The sequence below is a fragment of the Chironomus tepperi genome, unplaced genomic scaffold (assembly GCF_022539635.2).
Source record: "Chironomus tepperi strain 1889 unplaced genomic scaffold, CSIRO-AGI_Ctep_v1 contig_85, whole genome shotgun sequence".
Classification (NCBI taxonomy): Eukaryota; Metazoa; Arthropoda; class Insecta; order Diptera; family Chironomidae; genus Chironomus; species Chironomus tepperi.
The window spans coordinates 2,851,471-2,871,331 of NW_027226207.1; the positions used below are offsets into that span (position 1 = coordinate 2,851,471).

Genomic DNA, 19,861 nt, shown 5'->3' on the forward strand with positions numbered 1-19,861 from the left:
TCCTTTTGTTTCTTGTGTTTTATGAGCAGTTTGATAGTTTGTTACACAATACGAAAGTAATTTCCAGTTTACAATTACTTGGTTCGTTAAATTGGAGAAATTAGCTTTAGTGCATGTAGTATCGTGAGCATCATTGTAGGAATCCTTGTCATATCGAGAGTATTACATATAACGATTGAGAGATTGGTCTTTGATAGGAATCGAATTCAGGTACTCACAAAAGAGTGATGCCGATTCCTGGTCGGCCACAGAGGCCTTACACTCGCATTGGCAGATTCGCATATATACATACAGCTTGATACTTCAGATTCCCATACGCTCAGACACTACAGTCGGCTTATAAAATGAATTACAATTACAATTTGCCTAATATTTAATAAAATTCATATTATTTGAAAAATGACAAGCGAATTTTAAAGAATATTGCAATATTATAATGATTTTAAATGTTTCATTTCAAGCAATGTTTGGCTTTAAATGTTAAAAAAAGACTTGTTAAAATAGGATTAATTTAGAAGGCAAATGTGAAGTCCTGTTTTTCTGGAAATTATAATTTAAAAAAAAAAAATATAATTTTTCAGAAATTGTTATTAGGATTGACTACTTTCAGGATGAAATACGAAAGGTATTTTGCTGCACATCCACGTTTTTCTACATATTACTAACAAATACTAAACTAAAAGACCTTAACTATTAAACTGATAAGAAAATTCAAAAATTTATAAATCAGAGCTCGAAGTTGATTCGAACTTAATGTGAAAAAGTCGATTAAAATCGACTCGATTCCATATAAAATTCAATTTCGAGCTATGATATAATTGCATCTTTTTATTTTTCAATTCATTTATTAGTTTCACAAAATTATAAAAAATACAAAACTGTAAAAATTGAAATAATATTAAAGAGTAAATAATAAATTTGTGATAAAATAAAAATATAAGTGTAAATCTTTGCTTGCAAAAAATGCCTGGCTATTGAAATAAAATAAAATATCACATTCATCATGGTGGTTTCAAATTGAATCCCGCAGCTATTCATTCTAGCATTCTTTATTGAATATTTAAAAAAAAAATATTGTTTATTGATTTATTTTCTGTGTTTTATGGTTAGTGATGATGATGAAAATTGAAGAGGATGTTTGGAAAAATGGTTATTTTAGATTTGATGACGAAAGTTGTAGTCCAATGTCTTGAGGCGACAGGCTTTTTAGTCATAGTTCTAAATGAATATTAATAATTTTATGTGAGCATGTTTGGTCGATTTGAGCTTGTTTGAACTTTTTATGACAAACTTTCATGGCTCATAAAATGACAGACACAGATTTTAGTGCATTAACCGAGATTTAAGGCATAATAGTCATTAAATATACAATTTTTTGTTGTCAGAAAATTTTAACCCCCACTTATTCCTGATTTTTGAGACAATACTTAAAACAAAAATTAAGGAAGCATTTTCAAGCCAAAAAAAATTTCATATTTGCTTCCTCAATCTTGTAAATCTACAATATTTTTCATTATTTCATTATTATTTGAGTCAACAATTAATTTGATACAAATTTGTTATAGCTCATTTAATCCTTTGAAGTCCTCTTAAATCAATCAAAATGAGACTTTGTTTATGCTATTCATTCATATTAATCTGGCAAAGAATTCATTCAAAGGAATTTTAATAAACAAAGAAAATGTCGTAAATTAATATCCAAATAAATTTTATGAATTTTAGAATACAATTTTCAATTTGATTTGAGAAAAATTTCAAGGAAATTCCTTTACATCTCAAAAATTTGATTTTTACCAGAGGTCATTTGCAAAAAATGTTCACTAATCCTGGAGACGAGTTTAAAAACCCTTTACATACCTATTTGGGTATCTTGAATAAAATTTGATTTTTACCAGAGTGTAGGTTGTGTATCATAAGTCATTTGCGGTAGAGTAGTGTGTTAAAATGTTCACTAACTTCCTCCTGGAGTGACATAAACCAATAGGAATAGTTTAAAAACACCATTTTCATTAAAAATACAGTTTTAATAATCTCAATAAATTTTTCATCTCATCAATTTTTATGCCTGAATACTAAAAAGCTCATAAACTGGCATTGATAGCAATCAATCACGACCAAGAAATGAGAAAACTTAGAAGCGCAGTTGAAATTGCTGACGTAAATTGCAACGTCATTTCTCCGCATTTCTCTTTTCACGGCAATTAAAATCAGAATCAAATTGAATGAAGGAAAGCCGAATGTAAACAGAAAACGTAATTTTATGTCTGACCTTGAACTTAATTCCTTCTTTCTATCTGTGAATGCGATCAAAATAATTGAAATTCTTATTTTTAACAGAGTGAATAAATTAAATTTTGTACACAAATCGAGCTATTTTGAGATGTTTTATGTGCTCTTGTTAAATCGACAGTATTTGTGAGTCATGAATGTGTCATCAAGTAATGCATCTGAATTTATCGATACACTTAATGTGTTCTTAATTAACGTCCATTTATCAGTTGACATGATTTCCTTCAAGTGACAGATGACAAGTTGGAAAGTCATTTGAGTGCATTGAAGGATGTGGGTTATGAACAAAGGGATTTGAGACTGGAATGAGTTTTTTAAGTTTTTGACTTAATGAGGGTGGAGGTGAATGGGTTGAGTGTTGGTATTAGAATGTAGTTAAAGATGAGGAACAGAGCTTGAAGTTGACTTAAATATCACATGGATTCGGGATGTAAACCGATCTCATGTTCCACACTTCTAACACCAGAATGATTAAGTCAACTGATTCCTATAAATCCGGTTCAAACTCAGGAAAATTTCAAGTACCAGAGCTTGAAGTCGACTTCAATTTTGTAAGGACTCGAGTCGACATGAGTTAATTTCTCCGTACAAAATACGAGCCAACTTCGAGCTACGCCAAGTACCATAGAAATCTATTTCAAACTCAATAACTTACTCTAATTTCAATTTAATAGTCAATAGAAATGACTGACTCAATTTTTATAAAATAACAATTTTCTCAGATGAAAATGAAAATGGAATGACATGAATTAATGAGTGACATTGAGCAATGATCATTTTATGGAAAAATCAACAAACATGTTCATAATTTGGTATTTAAAAAAGTTTTCATTTATTTTCTAAATTCATCATATAATTGATATATAAACGTATATAAAAATCACGATTCTTTCAGTAGTCATTTCATTTTCAATCTTTTGATAATTTTTTCGGTTTTTATTATTCTGGCAATAAGATTAGTTATGATAGAGTTATTATTTGCAAGCAGGGATGCACTTTGGGATTTTTAAAGTTTTTTTTGAATTTTCAGAATTTTTTCAAATTTGAACAATCTTTAGAATCTCACTTTTAAATTTTAAAAATCCCTAAATACAACTCTGTTTGCAATAATTCCTGTTTTGATTAGAGATAATTGTTTTCTACTAAGATAGTATAGACACTAAGTTAGAATTTCTACTAAAAAAGCTATAAAACTATAAAATTTAAAAACAAATGCAAATTTCGATTTTAATAAAATCAGAGCTCGAAGTCGGGTTGAAAAAGTCGAATATAATCCTAAATCTATCCAAAATTCAAGTTGAATTCAAGCTCTAAATTGAATCAGACCTCAAATGAAAATTCGACTAAGAATTTTGAATTGAAATGTCAACTTCAAGCTCTGAATAAAACTGATGAATATGAAATACAAAATAATTTATCTTTTAAAATTGTCTGGTTTACATAATTTGATTAAGTCATTTACGACGTTAAAATCTCAAGTTTATCTTGCTCTTGATTCAGCTATGCATGAAATATGATCACAAAATATTTATTCGATATTCTCACATATTAAATTTTCTTGTTGCAAAATTGAAATTCTAAACTCTGTTAAATAAAGTCACGCGAGTGAATTTGAATCTGAAATCTGATTATCTGAGCTATTGTGTGTCAGTACAGCAATTGATATATATAAGTACCATAAAGTAGAATTTTGTAAATGTTATCAAATTTGAGAATTGAACTTTTCGTTGATTTAGATTCATTTAAATTGCAATAAATTGAAATTGATACCCGAAAGCAATGCTGAAATCATAAAGTTTTGTCTAATTTCCAATTCTACGCTGCAGGCGTTGATCCTTTATCAGCTAAAATTTTTAAACTTTTCCAAATATCCTCATTTAATTTTAAATCATCACTTATTATTATGCACTTATTTCCTATTTTCCTTAATTTAAATATTATGTTGTGAATCAAAGCTTTTTGGTCATGATGAAAATTGAATTAAAATTGATGATACTAACCCTAATCCACTCAAAATCATTGGATGTTGCTGGTTAGAGTTAATGTTCATTTTGATAAAAATTTGAATTTGAAATTTTAATTTTCTTCCAAATTCCAATTTATAAATCCAAAAAAGTCTGACTCAAAATTGTCAATTTCAATCAAAAACTATCAAACTCGACAAAATCTGATCAAAATCAACCTCCATGACCAACAAGTTCCAACCCCCTTAGAATATTATTCTCGTTAAATTTTCATACTTTTTTAAGATAAAAAAATTATTTTGAAAATCTATTTGTATTAATTTAATTTAAAAAAAATTGTTTATGTGTGTATAAAAAATTTTTCATCCTGTTTTGCACAGCAAGTCGTCATCCATCATATTTACTCGATTGCCAAACGAGTAAAGATGAAACCGCGTTTCGATAGCCAGACGCTAAAAATAAAGAAGCGAGAAATATTTACATTAATATAAAAATAATTAAGATTAAATTTATAGCATCCAATTTACCCAATTCCAGCGCCAATTAATATGGATAGAACATTTGTGATGACAAGCGAATAAAGGACTTCCTTTGAGAAGAGTGAATTTCCACCGACACGTGCAAGACGCATTGAGTAAGTCATTGAACGATTATCCTTAATTATTGATGGCGGTATTGGCGATGAAACATTTGAGTGACTGTGTTCAGGATGTTCAAACTTAAAATCTCTGTAATTACAAAGAAAATAATTCAATTTGAGGTCACACTTCTAATTGACGAGAATTGTTCATTCACACGTTCTGGATAATTAATATAGATTTCATGGAAGATTGGTTAGTTCTAGCATGACTAACTATCATGCTATGTAATTTGAAATACTTTATGTGGATGTCACGCATATTGCTATTTATACAGTAGTGGATTTGTTTATTTTAGTGGATATTTTAGATACTCACTTTGGTGGAAATTTGTCAACTCCACTGTTCCATTGCCAAAGCCAGTCTTTGTCATCCTTCTCCTTTTCTTGCTCCTGAAATGAATTAGGGATTTAGGAATTAAGCTGTATTCTAGATTTGAGTTGAGTTTGGGGTTATGAAATGGTATTGGAGTACCGAAATTCGGTTGGTTCGGTTTCTGATTGAATATCGGATCAGTGTGATCCAATATCAGTTTGAAAGTTGACTCTATCACAGTGTCCCTGCTAACACGTCAGTTGTCAATTTCGGAAATAAAATTTATTAACGATTCAATAAAACTAAATTACCCATCATCAAAATAAATTACCCCTATTAATCCACAAAGCCTACATTAAACATGCAAATTACAGCGTTAAATTGCCATAAAACAAGAAATTTTTTTAATTAATTTATGATCAGTCTATAAAACTCTCACATCTCTAAAATAGACGTGTTATATTGTTTTAAATTGAAGCTTTTTTCACTTCCTCCCACATGCTTGCTGTTATCTCTTCCATACTGCATAGACACTTGAACGCAATGTTAGGAATTATCAGCAACACAAGCAGAATAAGTATAAATTCGCAATTTAATTTAAAAATATAACGTGTCAGCGCGTGAAAGCTAATTACAAAGTATCAGGCATGAAAAAATTACTTTTTAACGTCATGATGACGAGACTATGTGATTGTAATAGACTACATACTTGTAACAACACTGACCCAGACAGCGAAAATAAAATGGTTTGTTTTTGTTTTGAGGCTTTAAATGTGCTTTTGAGTATTTTTATAAAAATAGAATTGAAATTGATAGCGAGCACAAAATGTGTTTCGTTCCAGTGGATATAAATGCTACAAAAAAATTTAGAGCAACAAATGAAATACGAGTAATCAAGTTTAGAGCGCTCTTTGAGGACTACGTTGAAAGTTGAATAGCGAATTTCAACATGTCTTCGTCGCGAAATTCGAATAAACCACAACATAAATTAAAGCAAAACAATTGTATAAAATCTTTAATAAGTGATGAAGGCTATAAGCCAGAATCCTTTAAAAATTTAAATACAAATAAAATGTATCCAAACTTTGTACATAATTAAGTTAAAAATTTAATGAATAAAAAGTTTATTTAAAAAAAAAAAAAAAGATAGCGAGCAAAAAATGTGTTTCGTTCCAGTGGATATATATGCTGTTCAAAAATTTAGAGCAAGTATGAAATTCGAGTAATCAAGTTTAGAGCGCATTTTGAAATACGTCACAATTGTTCATGCCGAGCCCTAAAAATTCTTCGTCAAGGATTCGTATTGGACAAAATGACATTGTATGCTCAACTGAATTCATTCACAATGATAGCTTCAAAATCCGGTCTTATCATCTTCTGACTCACTTAATCCACACATCAAGAATCGTCAGTCAGCGTAAAAATATTTCAAGTTTATCGAACATGAATAAAAATTAAAAACGTCAAAAACAAGAAAAAAAATTGTGTTTCAATTTTTAAAATATTCACTTCTGATTTTCATTGAGAAGCACAAGAGATCCGGCTTAACATGAATTATTTACACATCAAGAATGATGACATGAACATTTTTTCATCATCCGTGAGTCAAAAGAATTCAAAAACTACGACGAAATTGTTGATAATGAAAAAAAATTCCCAACTGATGTAGACTGGATAACAACTTTTTTTTATTTCTATACTAGATCAAGTTCATTGACACAATCTCGCCCACACAATGCGCACGACTAACGAGAATAAATCAATGAAAAATTAGAGTGCAATGCTCACAACTTACCTTGGCCGCATAATTAATAAAAATGCCCTTCAATTCATCTTCATTTGTTGCTGGCTCTGGATTTGGACTGTTTGGTGGACTTTTTGGACTAAAATTTTTTGGTGTATCACGCCGTGAACTCATTCGACTCGATTGATTTGATTCCTTTTGTGCTTCATTTAACAGTCTCAAGTATTCCTCGCCTGATGAGAATGGAAGTGGTGGTGTAACGCGATCTGAGCAGCTTTGAATTAAGTTATTTGTTAGTTCCACCCATGATTCTGAAATGAAATAAGAGGAATTGGAATGTAAGTTGTATGTTTGTTGAGAATTGAGGAGGATTATTGTAATTTGATATGTTCGGGTAGGTTAGACGCAATTTTTGAATCATTTTATGCACAACTAGGCTGATTTGTAGCTTTGGCGATTCTATTTTATGGTATCTAAGTTGTGTTACCCTATCAGAGCCTAGTTATGTCAGATAGAATGCTATAGAGTCCTGAATCTCTCTTAACCAAGTCATATGAAGTCCATAGCCCCAAAAAACTAGAACTAGACGCTCACCCCAAATTCATCTAATAAGTATATCCAAAAACTCATTCATAACCTCAAAAAACCACACATAATCCATCCCTTGCATCCATCCAGCAATCAAAATTCATCCACCATACAATACATATTATTCAACACTGTATGCATTTATATGGTGTGATTTTTCCATTTACGCAGCAGTTTCAATATCATATTTATTTCTGGTATGAATAATATCAGCTGTGTTAATTGAAACGTAAAAGTTGGAAATGTGTTAATTGATTTAGAATGTGAATTGATCACTGCAAATTGTGAAAAGAGATTCAAAAACGCAATAGAATGGTGTTTTACTAGAAATGGAATTAAGTTGTTTAGCGAAAGATATTGTGGAATATGAGAAAATAAAGTTGTTGTATGATGCCAAAAATGGATGGATATTGGGAACAGAATTGATTTTTAAAGCATCTGGAGCTTAATAGAGTCAACATATGGTCTTTAAAATCAGATTTAGCTCATATCTGACAGTTCCAATTAAACTACAATTCATGGACATCTCCAAGATTTTGGACACCTAATCACCCCCTCCACCAGATATGTCATTGCTACAAAATGATACCAAGAGCTCAGAATCATGACAAATATTACAAAATCTTTTTTAAAAAACAAAACAAATGAATGATTCAAGCATCATTTAAATAGCATTTTAGATAAAAATAAACGGACAACACCCAAAAATACTTAAGTCGTATTGTTTAAAAGAATGTCAAGGCACTATCTTCCGTGCTTCCGTCAAAATCTCTCTCAGGTGTGAAGTAATGTCGGCAAATGTCTTTTTTGCTTTGTGCAAAAATTAACGTTTAGATAAGTGGTGAGCAACTTGTTTGCCGCGGCACCAGGATGCTGCCAAATAATTTTGGAAATGCCATGAAACATATGCAGTTCCATTAGATGTTTATCACCACAGTGTGCCTCGAAAAACAATCGATTGCCCACCACTGTATTAGATAAAGCATGTGGAACTAAGTAAGTGATATAAACAAAGTAAATGGAACTAAGTAGGTGATAATGGGAATATTGAGTTAAATTCTGATTGTGTAGATCAATAAACTTGAATTTGTATTATTTTAATGAACAAACAGGAGCTGATAAGATGTTCTAATATTTGTTCTATAACTTTTTTGGGTATGACTAGGTTAATTGTTTGGGGCCGTTCACTTATTACGTTTTTTTGGGTAGGATTTTGTAACAGTCTTAACCAAAAAATTTTTTGTAACGACATTTTGTAGGTTAATTAACGTAATAAATGAACGGCCCCATTAATAATTTGTTGAATTTGTACTGTTAAGGCTGATAACATATGATTACATTTGGACTTTATGATATTCAGAATTTGTTAATTTTTTTAGGAATCTGAGAATTTGTTGGAACTTGAAATTTGAACTCATAAAGCCATGGACTGTAAAAAGTTACATATGTTTACTGAACCTTCTCCGTGACTCAATAAATTGTATTTAATCTACATAAATTCTCATTACAGACACAAAAATTAATCTAAACTTAGCACATCATTCGACTATCTTCTAATTTCCCTTCCATGCTTGTTTCTAACTCTATCTATATGTAGAATATGATTAAATAAACAAAAATTAGAACCAGACTCATCAATTCGCATCAAGTCTCAAGTAATTTCGGAGCAATTTGTTTCATGTCTTCTTACTACTTGAACTGATGCCACTTCATGCTTCAATTTAAAACGTTTAGAAAGCAATAAATCATAAATTCTATTTCTAAATTGAAGTTAAGTGATGGGCAAAAGTATGAAGAAGAAAGCTTGGGAAATTTGGACTGTTTATTGATTAAAGATTTGATTGACTGGAAGTGATCTTGGTCATTGTACACTTAGTAACATATCGCTCGACTCTCTATATCCGAGCCAAAGAATTGAACTAAAGAACATCAAATACCGTATTATGAACTGTACTTCTTCAATTCATCCAAAAAGCTTACAAATTGAGTCGCAAATCTATTTGATTATGTTCACATTCATACCTAATTATAAAACATACTCTTGAAAGAGATAAATCATCTCCAAATAAGCCGTAAATAATTCATTAGATTCTCATTCACAATTCTCATGCTTCTTTTACATTTTATTATGTCCATCAATAGATCCTCCTTTAAATGACTAATTAAAGTACTGCGAATATAAAAACTTTGTTATTTTGCTACTTCTTTACGCGCAAACCTTCACGTACTTCAAATACTCAACACATAAAGAACATTGATTACTGAGTATGAAGTTATTTCATTTTTTCATCCGTTCTTTTGAAGAATTCTAAACAATTAATTTTAGAATTCGAAGGTTAGATGGATTCTTTGTGTATCAAAAGTCTGACGATGTTGTATTCTGTCAAATCTGTTCTTCTTTAGAAGTGAAATTGGAATTTTATGAATCATGCTGCAATTTATTGAAGGTTTCCTTTGTTCAATGGAAAGTATTTCAGTTCTTGAATGTGTGAAATGGTTTCAATTTGAGCTTGTCAATCCATCATGAAATATGTTTCACAATCTATATCTGAGTATGACATCTTCTCAAATTATTAGCACAGATTTCTTTGTTTTCTAAAGGTTCAAGTCATTCGATTGAAAAAAAGTGATAAATCAAGAACAAATAAATTCATGAGCAACCGAATGGCCTTCCTATATCAATTTCATAGCACTTAGACTGCTCATTATATCTACATGAACAATGTATCTTTTTCTGACCAGAAAACAACAAAAGTAATCAATATTGCTTTTAGGAAAGATATTTGTTGACTATAGAATGAATCCCGACTGATATATATGTTTCCAGATTAAAAAAATGTCAACACACTAAGCCAGATTCCCGCAAATTCTTCAAGACAATCCCTGAATATTCTAATTTCGATCCTATCTAGAGAATCCAACGTGAGAGATTGCTTCCTGGGAAAACATTTTGTTTACGAAGCGTGGCACCAAAATTCAAGAAGAAGAACCGCAATGCACAGCTGACTCTTCTTTAATGATATTCTATAAATAGAATATTAAAAACGAAAATATGTGTCACGAAACAAGATACAGGAAAGAATTCAAAACAGACCAAAAATGCAAAATGCTACCTTGTTTTAGAATATTGATTGCATGTTTCATGTCCGGTTTGAGTAAGTATCTGTATTATTAATAAAACATTTGTTTTTGACGGTAGGAAACAAAATCAAAATTGCTTGGGTTTATTGAAGTTTATTTCATTAACCCCTTAGGTCTAGTAATTGTAATTAAGGTTGGGATTGAAACAATGGAAGGATTAACTAGATTTATTTAAGTAATTAGCACAGGTTGGATTAAGTTTTGTGGATTAAAAAGAAGTTTTTTGACATTTTCTTTGTGACTTGTTGGATTGGAAGTAAGGAAGGTTGATTCCTTTGTGGTTTTCTATTGAAGACATAGAATTTTTAATACTGTGAATGAACATCCCATTTATTTATCTTATTACGTCTCTGTCTAAGCCAGTGGTGGGCAACCTATTATTTATCGCGGCTCTAATTGATGGTAAGCCCCGACCAAAACCTCAAACAGCATACGGTTCATAGAAATTCCAAAAATTTTCCCACTAATGTATCGCAGCACACATGTTCCTCACCACTGGATTCTAACGTTTATCTCAGATTGCTCCATATTAATCTTAATATCTAGACAGATATATCATATCCCAGTCATAATCCCATTAATTTGTATTACCGCCCATACATACAAATAATTGTTATTAATTCAATTTTTAATTGCGTTGTAGCTACTCAAAATATTTGCAATATTGTAGGATTTAAAACATTTCAATTACATATGCAGGAATAATTACTTTAATTATATTATCACAGTTCATTCTGTTTAAGCTTTATGGCCAGCGGTCTTGTCAACTTTTATATTTATTTTGAATGATAATTTATGTGTATTAATTGCGACTGCAATAAGTCAAACATTTTAATGACTTTTCGTTCCTCTTTGGCAACAAAGGAACAAAATTGAAATATGACAATGAACTTAATCTCTTTTTTATTTAATTTAATATATTATTTTATGTAATTATTGTCATTATGACATTTCGTATGTATATTTACAAGTCATACAGAAGGTAAACAAGAAGATTGACAGTCAAAACAAAGATAAATGTGAGGAAATTCTGAAGAATTTACGGCTGCATTTTCAGGAGTCGGAAAGCGTTTTTGTGTGCTAATTTATTGAGGAATGATGTATTTTATTACGGATATTTGATGCAGCAGATTTTTGCAGTGATTACAACATTTTATTGTTCCCAAAGTTCAATAAGGAACTAAATCTTTATTCAGCTAGATTATTTATTGACCTAATTTGTTTATTTTTAGAATATTAATACTCGACACTCTCATTTATGAGCAGCACAATGGGGTGATTTATGGAAAAAAGGTCAAAATCCATAATCAAGGTGCTGCCAGGGTAGCTTTTGGTCTAATCGTTAATACGACAACGTAACGTTGTCCTGGTGATCACGATGTTCTCTTCGGAATCATTTTAGTTCCAGTTCAAACACTTAAAATCATCAAATTTCAGTTCAATTTCCTCAATATTTCTCAAAAACTCAATAAAATTCTATCAGTACCACAGACAGTTTATCTACATCCCTAATTATAAAACGTGACAATGACAACGATGATTGCAAAAAAATTGACGTGGCATTGTTTTGAGCATTGTTTACAATAGGAAATTTTTCCTCTTTTTATCATCAATAAACAAACTGTCGTGGTGATAAAGAGAATTGAGTCTATAGCCGATAAACAGTATTCTACAATGTAATCGATCTTTATCTAGATTAGTATAGTTTCCTGTCGATGACAATGGTTATGGAAAGTTGTTATCACATTTTAAATGAGGAACTTTTTCTTTGGATTTTAAAAATTAAATTGCGTAGTTGAAATGGAAAGTTTTAGTAATCCAATAAGTATCCTTAGCGACACAATACGATGAACCGCATTTTTCACGGAGATAGGGTTGGTTGTCAGGAATAGTCGTCAGGGAAACCTCGCACTCAGATACGAAAGGAACAAAATATCAATGTTTTAACTTTAAATGAAGTCTTAATTTCTTCTTTTGTCGCAAATCAAACATAGCAATCTATTCCTAAATACTCAAAAAACTACAAAGACCTCAATTAACAACAGAATAGATTACAAACTTCTCGATCTTATCAAATATCAAACATCAAACCAAGATTAGTAAATAATTACAAAATGTAAACGAAAATCATTCGATCAATTGTAAACTTAATTATGTCATAATTGACTCTAGTTATTTATTGATTTTTTACGACTAAAGTTTTCAATTCAAAAAGTCGTATTGAGTTTTGTTCCTTATTGAATTGTTGTTTATGTGTCCATAAATAAACACGTTCCAAAGCTATTGTTGTGATGTGTGGAGTCAATTTGTCTTTCCATATTGAATATAGACAGCTATTCTAATAAATCCTTAAGGGCTTTGCATTACATCCAGGTGGTGATTTTACATCGACAGATAGGATTGATTGTTCGAGGAAAATCTGCTTTTGTTGATTAGATTTGTGACTCAATGAACTTGATAAGATTATGAATGATGCACAATTGGGATTAGTTTTGCTTGTTTGACCCCAATTAAGGCTAATGAAGTTAAATAATTGAGCTTTTGGAAGGATTAAGATTATTAAATTTACATAATTTAGACGTTTATGATTGTGTAAAAGATGTACGTCGCTAAGAGAGTCTGGATAGGGACAATCTAGGATAAAATACTTCAAAATTACAATTGTCAAGATTTTCTTAGAATTGACTAAATTTTGGTTGAATTCTGGATGGATATGCACAATCAAGATACAGTAAATTGCTATCCTGGATCTAACAAGTCAAAATATTGCTTAGTTGAGATCAAATCTCTTTTAATAACTACAATGTAAGCATTCAAGCGTCAAGATCAACTCTAATTACACAAAAGAATTCGCATTCCAGATTCCAGAGTTTCCACACAATCGCTTGTAATCAGATTTAAGTGTGCATTCCTACTTAATTGCATTACACTCAAAACTTATTGTTATTAATTCATGAATGCAAAACGTCATTTCTTTTCTAAATCTCATTTTACATAAACACAATCTCGAATGTAAGCTTTTATCTTTTATTTGTTTTGTAAACAACTTGATAGGATTATAAAGGGTTTGATTTTATATAAACCGGCTATAGCAGCTTTATTATTATTGTTTATCTAAAGTTTGTCCTGACCTTTTTCGTATATTCATAAAAGTTATTGAATTGAGATAATCTTTGGAGATTTGAAGGTGATATGGAAAGTCATTAGGAAAGGTTGGGAAAGCTCAATAAGATCTGGGAAAGGAAACCAGATCAATCATGTGAATATTCAGATTGTTTACATTAGGAAACTTAGATATTGCGTAGTAAGAAAACAAAAGTAAACAAAAAAGCTCAAAAACTTTAAAATCCCAAAGCTACAAACTAAAAATTCTCATGAATTTTAATGAACCAGATCACAATAAATTCAAGAATCCATAAAAGGAATCAACAAGTCTTTTTTGAATCTAAAGCACAATATAACGATCTTTAATGACTATACTTGATATCTCAATAAAACGCCATACTCGTTGTTTCTATAAAAGCGAAATTACGCGACAAACGTGCAATTTTTATAGATGTATATACAAGCTGTGCAGAAGTTTTATGGCTTGGTTTATCAACAATGAGTAAATTTTCTTTTATCAGGGGTTGTAAAAGCTGCATTTTTTGAACATTTGTTATGCTTTCTATTATTGAGGGGAATTAAAAGGAATTTTGTAGGTCAAAAGAGATTACATTTACTGAGTTATTTCTGGATAATTGTTTGAGTATTCATAACTTTTTATAATTAATAGGAATATTATGTATACAAATTATGATAACAAGTCATGAAAATTCATAGATATCAAAATAACATGCCGTCGTCATAAGGTGGGAATAAACATTACAATTGATTACAATGTCCATATACCACTCCCTAAGTGCACGCTTTTTGATTAGAGAAGAAGCTATAAATAGTCAAGTACGCAAGGAAATACGAGACATTTTGGAAAATTAAATTTAAACTTACGGTAATTTAAAGTATTATTTTACGTATTTGTTAATTCAGTGGTGAACAACTCTTAGGCTGCAGTGGCGTAGTGGTTAGAGTGTCGGCTTACCGACCCTAACGACTCGGGTTCAATCCCAGAGAAATTCTAATCTAATTCGAGTGATTTTTTGCTGTTTGTAGTCAAACAAACTCAGTTTGTGAATTCAGGAAATTGAAGAACTATTTCCGAAAAGAGAAGTAAGGATTGAACCCCAAATTGTCCCTGGATATACCCTTAAATCCTTCTCAAGCCATAAATATGAACTTTTTCTTAGACAATAACCTCTTGTCCTCATGAATTTGAGATAAAAAATAAACTTTTATGACTTTTCCATTTCACTTTATTTGAGTTTCGAAAGAGAAAAGCTGTGAAATAAGACTTGTAAAATGAATTTACTTGCATATACTGCATATGCATGAATACTTTTTTATGAGTTTGTTTTTCCTAGAATGAGTTTTTGCAGATAAAAGAAATGTCATAAAATATTTTAAATATTTTAATATAATTTCTATTATTCATAATGAGATTTTGAAGATGTGCTTGACAAATTTAGAAAATCTTTAAGATTCGATGGATATTTTGTGAAAATATTCAGAAAATCCTTGCAAACTGGCTTCCTAAATAACTGAAATCTATTACATGTAGATCAGTGGTGTGCAACCTTTGTGCCGTGACCCTCTAGTGTGCCGCTAAATCTTCTTGGAAATGCCATGAACTGCATGCGGTCATGATTTGCTCTAAGGTGTGAAGTGACACAAAATAAATGACTATTAGTAGATTAGACTAGCTAAACTAAATTCAATGACCCCAAAAATCTCCCCCATCTAACCCAATTCCTATCCCCTCTACCTTCCAATTTCGCAATTTACGTCAATAAATAAAGAATTTTTATCACCGATTTCAATTATCATCACGCAGAAAAAACTCATCAAATACAGGAAACAAAAATTGTCAAAAATTAATAATCAAGTCTTGTTTACTGACGTAAAGTCAAAAAAAGGGGGAACTAATAAAATGACATCAGAAGTATATTATTATTTTGTATTTATTTACTTTCTCGAATCTAGTTTGAACTGATTATATTGCAAATGGACTATCAATCATTTATTATCATTTAGTAGTCTGTTGTTCCTTATAATTGAGTTCTCAGTAATTCACATATTTGTTTTGAGTATTTTAATTGATGAAAAGAATCAAACAGTTCAAAAATTCAATAAACTGATAAATGCGGATGATTAATGAATGTTCGCACTCGGTTTAAGAAGTGCATGAAGGATGATAGGGAAGACAAGAGTGTTAATGCGGAAATTTTGATGATCTTTTGGGTTTGAAGATTTAATTTTTTTTAATTTAATTTTGTGAGAAGAATTTAAGGAGTTTTAGGTTAGAGTTTAAAACTAAAGATTAATTCTTTGGAAATAGTCAATTCTAAACTGGATCTTGAAAGTAGAATTGCTTAACATTCAAATAAATAATTGGAACTTCATTTTACATGAGAAAACCCATCTGAACTTGGAAGTAATTAGTAAATTTTAGAATTTAAATGAAATCCAGAAAATTGTAAAAATCATGAAAATTCTCAAGAAATTTTTCATTAATGAAAATTGTTGGCTGTTTTTAATTTATATTCTTTTCCTCTCCACAGCATGTAAACCACAGCATGTAAACATTCAGAAATTGTTCCTCAATAAGATTTTTTAATATTTTATAAGACATTAAATGTTTCCGCAAAAATTTAATTTTATGGTTTTGGAATTCAAAGGAATAATTCAGAAAGAAAACAGATCTTTAATGAGTTATTAATTTTTCAGAACGAATATGAGTCAGGCATTATTATAAGAGTCGTAAAAAAGACATCAGTTACTTAAACTTTCAATTTTAAAAACTTCAATTTTAAAAATTTCGATTTTTCAAATCTTAAGCAAAAAAAATCTATTAATTTAGATTCTAAGGATTGTATATATCAGTTCCTTTAGGATAAACGATAAAATGTCCACAATATGGTCAAAAACTTCTTCCAGAGAACTTAAACCCCTTAAAACTTAATTTAATAATCATCACGACATCCACACAATTACAGATTAATTAATAAATTACTTGATAACAGCATTTCAATCTCACAAAATTAAGTCACGTAATTCCCATGTGATACGTATTCTGAACTTAATTCTGAACTGTAATACAGCAGCAATATTTTATAAACAAAAAATGTATTTTTAAACACAAAAAAATCAAATTTCCAAATAAAAACTTGTGCTTCATATCCAAAAAGGCAATAATTCTCTGAGTAAATCTGACCTCAAATTTCATCATCAATTTTTCGAATCAATAGGTCTGTTAATATTGTAAATAAAGGTGAAAAATATTGCACTTCTTTGTGCTGCAGTAACTGCACATTTTCTTCTCCATACGGAGAGCAGTTTTCTTTGTTTCCCATTGTTCGCACTCTAATTCATCGCTCACGATCGCGCAAAAAAGGTAAATTGATATGGACGTGATTAAATTGCAGTGAAATTGATCGAAATCTTGAGGACATTGTTGAAAAATTAAAATAACGGTCAAATTAGATTTGAAAAATAACGGTCAAATGAGATTTGAAAAATATTTTTCAAAAATTTTTGAAATTAGCCGTCAATTAAAAATTGAAAACTTTACTTTTAACCCATTCCATATACGTAAAGATCCAGAGACAGCAAATCAAATCGCATTCAATTCAAATTTTTAATTTTAGAAAATCACAATAAATTAGAAAACATACGTGGTATGAAAAACCATAACACAAAGTACCATCAGCTGTAATTTTTTTGCTTATTAATGCTTTTAATAAATACAATACAACAAAAATCACGTACGAGTCACTCTAGGCAATACATATGCAAAGTATCCAACGAGACGTATTGCGCCGTATCATAATTTTCATTTGAAATTCATTTTTTACTACGTAGAATTTTTAACTAGGATAGTCATCGTCTTACCTGCCAAAAGTCCTAATGAGTCACACGATCTTATCATAAGTGGTGGTGTTTGAGGTTGAGAATGAGACATTTTTGATTTTTTTATTGAAAATATATTGGAACTAAACTTTTTCTTGTTGCTTCTTTTTTTTTTTTGTTTGGACTCTTCTTTGTTTACTTTCCAAACTGCTGTTTATTGTTTTTAAATTTTTTACAATTATTTCACAATCTTCCTCACAAAATTCACTCTTTATTCTACAACAGTTCAATTTGTGTGATGATTTTGATATGATTTCTGCGTATATACTGAGCAGCTGAGAGGTATTCAATGAAATTTACAGGAAAAAATTTGAACGCAGTTTACGATTTTATTTGTTGTTCGAGTCGAGGTGGAATTACTAATGATTCTCTTTGTGAAATGAATGGGATATGCGAGAGTTGTAAGCTTTTGGAGATGTATAAATGTTTTGTTGTTGTTGCGTTGCTTTTGTTGTGTTGCGGTGGTTTGAAATTGATGTCACAAAGCCGTTTCCAAATTTTCCAAAAGATTGATGTTGTATTTCAGTTTAATTTCAATTCCTGCTTGTGTTGTTTCAGTCATTATTCTGATCAATCTTCGTTTATCAACTTAGATCCATAATTAAATTCATTTTGAAAGTTGTTGCAATTTTTTTACAATTTTACTGAATTTTGACAAATTTCAATACTGATATGATTAAAATTTGAATCTTTAAGCAATATTTTATCTTCAGAATCAAGCAAATCATGAAATGAGTCTTTAAAAGTGTTCAAAATCAATAAAATTTGATGGATCACAATAATTTCCATCAACAAAGCTACATGCCACATTGAAACACAACAACATGCAACACCACAGACACCTGCAACACTGTTGATTTTAAAGAGGTTTTCAAATCATAGCAGGTTGTACTGTTTTGTTTATGTTTACAATTGTTTACTTTTCATTCAGTAAAGTTTTATCGATAATTTATATTAAAAATACCCTAAAAGTCGCAATAAAATGACAAGCGAAGAGGAATCGTCTTGCAGGATTTGTGCTGATGATGCGCATTACAATATTTTTCAAGATGAGCTCGTGGTTGAGAACAGAAATATGAAGATTTACATCGTACTTAATAATTTTATTTTTGAGAAGGTATGTTGCTGTCAATTTGATTAATTAAGTGCTATTGACTTCTTAAAAATCCTTCAACTCTTGAATCATCACTCAGTTAATTGACTACATGCTCTAAATATATTTCTGGATCTTTTCAGCTTTACGGACCGGACGAATTCTCAGACATGGTTTGCATGACATGCTGTGACGCATTATTCAATTCCTACAAATTTATGTTGCAAGTAAGAGAAGCCGAACAGAAATTAAGAACAGAAGGACCACCACAAAAGAAAATGAAAATCCAAATCCAGAATGTGCGAAAAGTTGACATCCAGCAAGTACAAAAGATAGATGAATTAGCAGCAATTGCAGATGCACAGGATGATTTAATGAGTGATAATAATATAAATGAGGATATTATGGATCCAGAATATTCAGATGAAGAAATTGTTGTTCCACATATTAAGGAAGAAAAGAAAGAGCCAATCAGTCCAGAGAAAAGAATCGAACCAGCTAGAAAGAAACCGAAATTATCAACAGGCACAGATTTCACAGAATCATTTACTATAACTAGTTATTCATTAGTATATAAGAATGAAAGTGAGCAGACTATAGCGAATATCCACATCGACAACGGCATCATCAAAAATGTTGGTGACGGAAATTACGAACTAGACAAATGGCTGGAAAATACCTCAGATACAGCAATCTACTCATGTACATATTGTGTAAAAGGCTTTGTAAATTCAGATTTTCTTCTCAAACACATTACAGCATGTCATATCTGTCTGACTTGCTTTAAAATCTGTGACACGAATAAGCAACTGAATCAGCATGTAAAGACTCACAACGAAGAAAAGCTAGTCTGTCCATTTTGTGGGAAAGTCTGCACTTACAATGTATTTAGACAGCATATAAGAAAGCAACATGTTTTGAATCTGCCATATTATGTTGGTGTCCTTCCGCAAAATATAAATGCAAGGAATTACGAGTAGCGATGGCTTTTCGAGGAAATTTTAAACAAATTTCTGAAACTTATAGTATTTTAAATATGTAAATAAAGGATTGTATGTTGTATTGTGCTAAATTCAAAAAGCTA

General features: G+C 30.4%; 2 protein-coding genes across 2 annotated transcripts; one reads left to right on the forward strand and one right to left on the reverse strand.

The window, feature by feature from the left end:
- Nucleotides 1–3,097: 3,097 nt before the first annotated feature.
- Nucleotides 3,098–18,051, reverse strand: BNIP3 (BCL2 interacting protein 3). The gene is made up of 5 exons (XM_070634336.1): nucleotides 17,667–18,051; nucleotides 7,002–7,261; nucleotides 5,210–5,283; nucleotides 4,781–4,981; nucleotides 3,098–4,705 (listed from the first exon to the last, which is right to left on the reverse strand). Exons 1-5 carry the CDS (start codon nucleotides 17,734–17,736, stop codon nucleotides 4,654–4,656), a joined length of 657 nt encoding a protein of 218 aa, XP_070490437.1. The 5' UTR covers nucleotides 17,737–18,051; the 3' UTR covers nucleotides 3,098–4,653.
- A 514-nt stretch (nucleotides 18,052–18,565) lies between these two features.
- LOC139086266 (zinc finger protein 639-like) lies at nucleotides 18,566–19,857 on the forward strand. Its single transcript, XM_070634671.1, has 2 exons — nucleotides 18,566–18,801; nucleotides 18,921–19,857. The coding sequence occupies exons 1-2, from the start codon at nucleotides 18,667–18,669 to the stop codon at nucleotides 19,755–19,757; spliced, it is 972 nt and encodes a 323-aa protein (XP_070490772.1). The 5' UTR covers nucleotides 18,566–18,666; the 3' UTR covers nucleotides 19,758–19,857.
- Nucleotides 19,858–19,861: the final 4 nt, after the last annotated feature.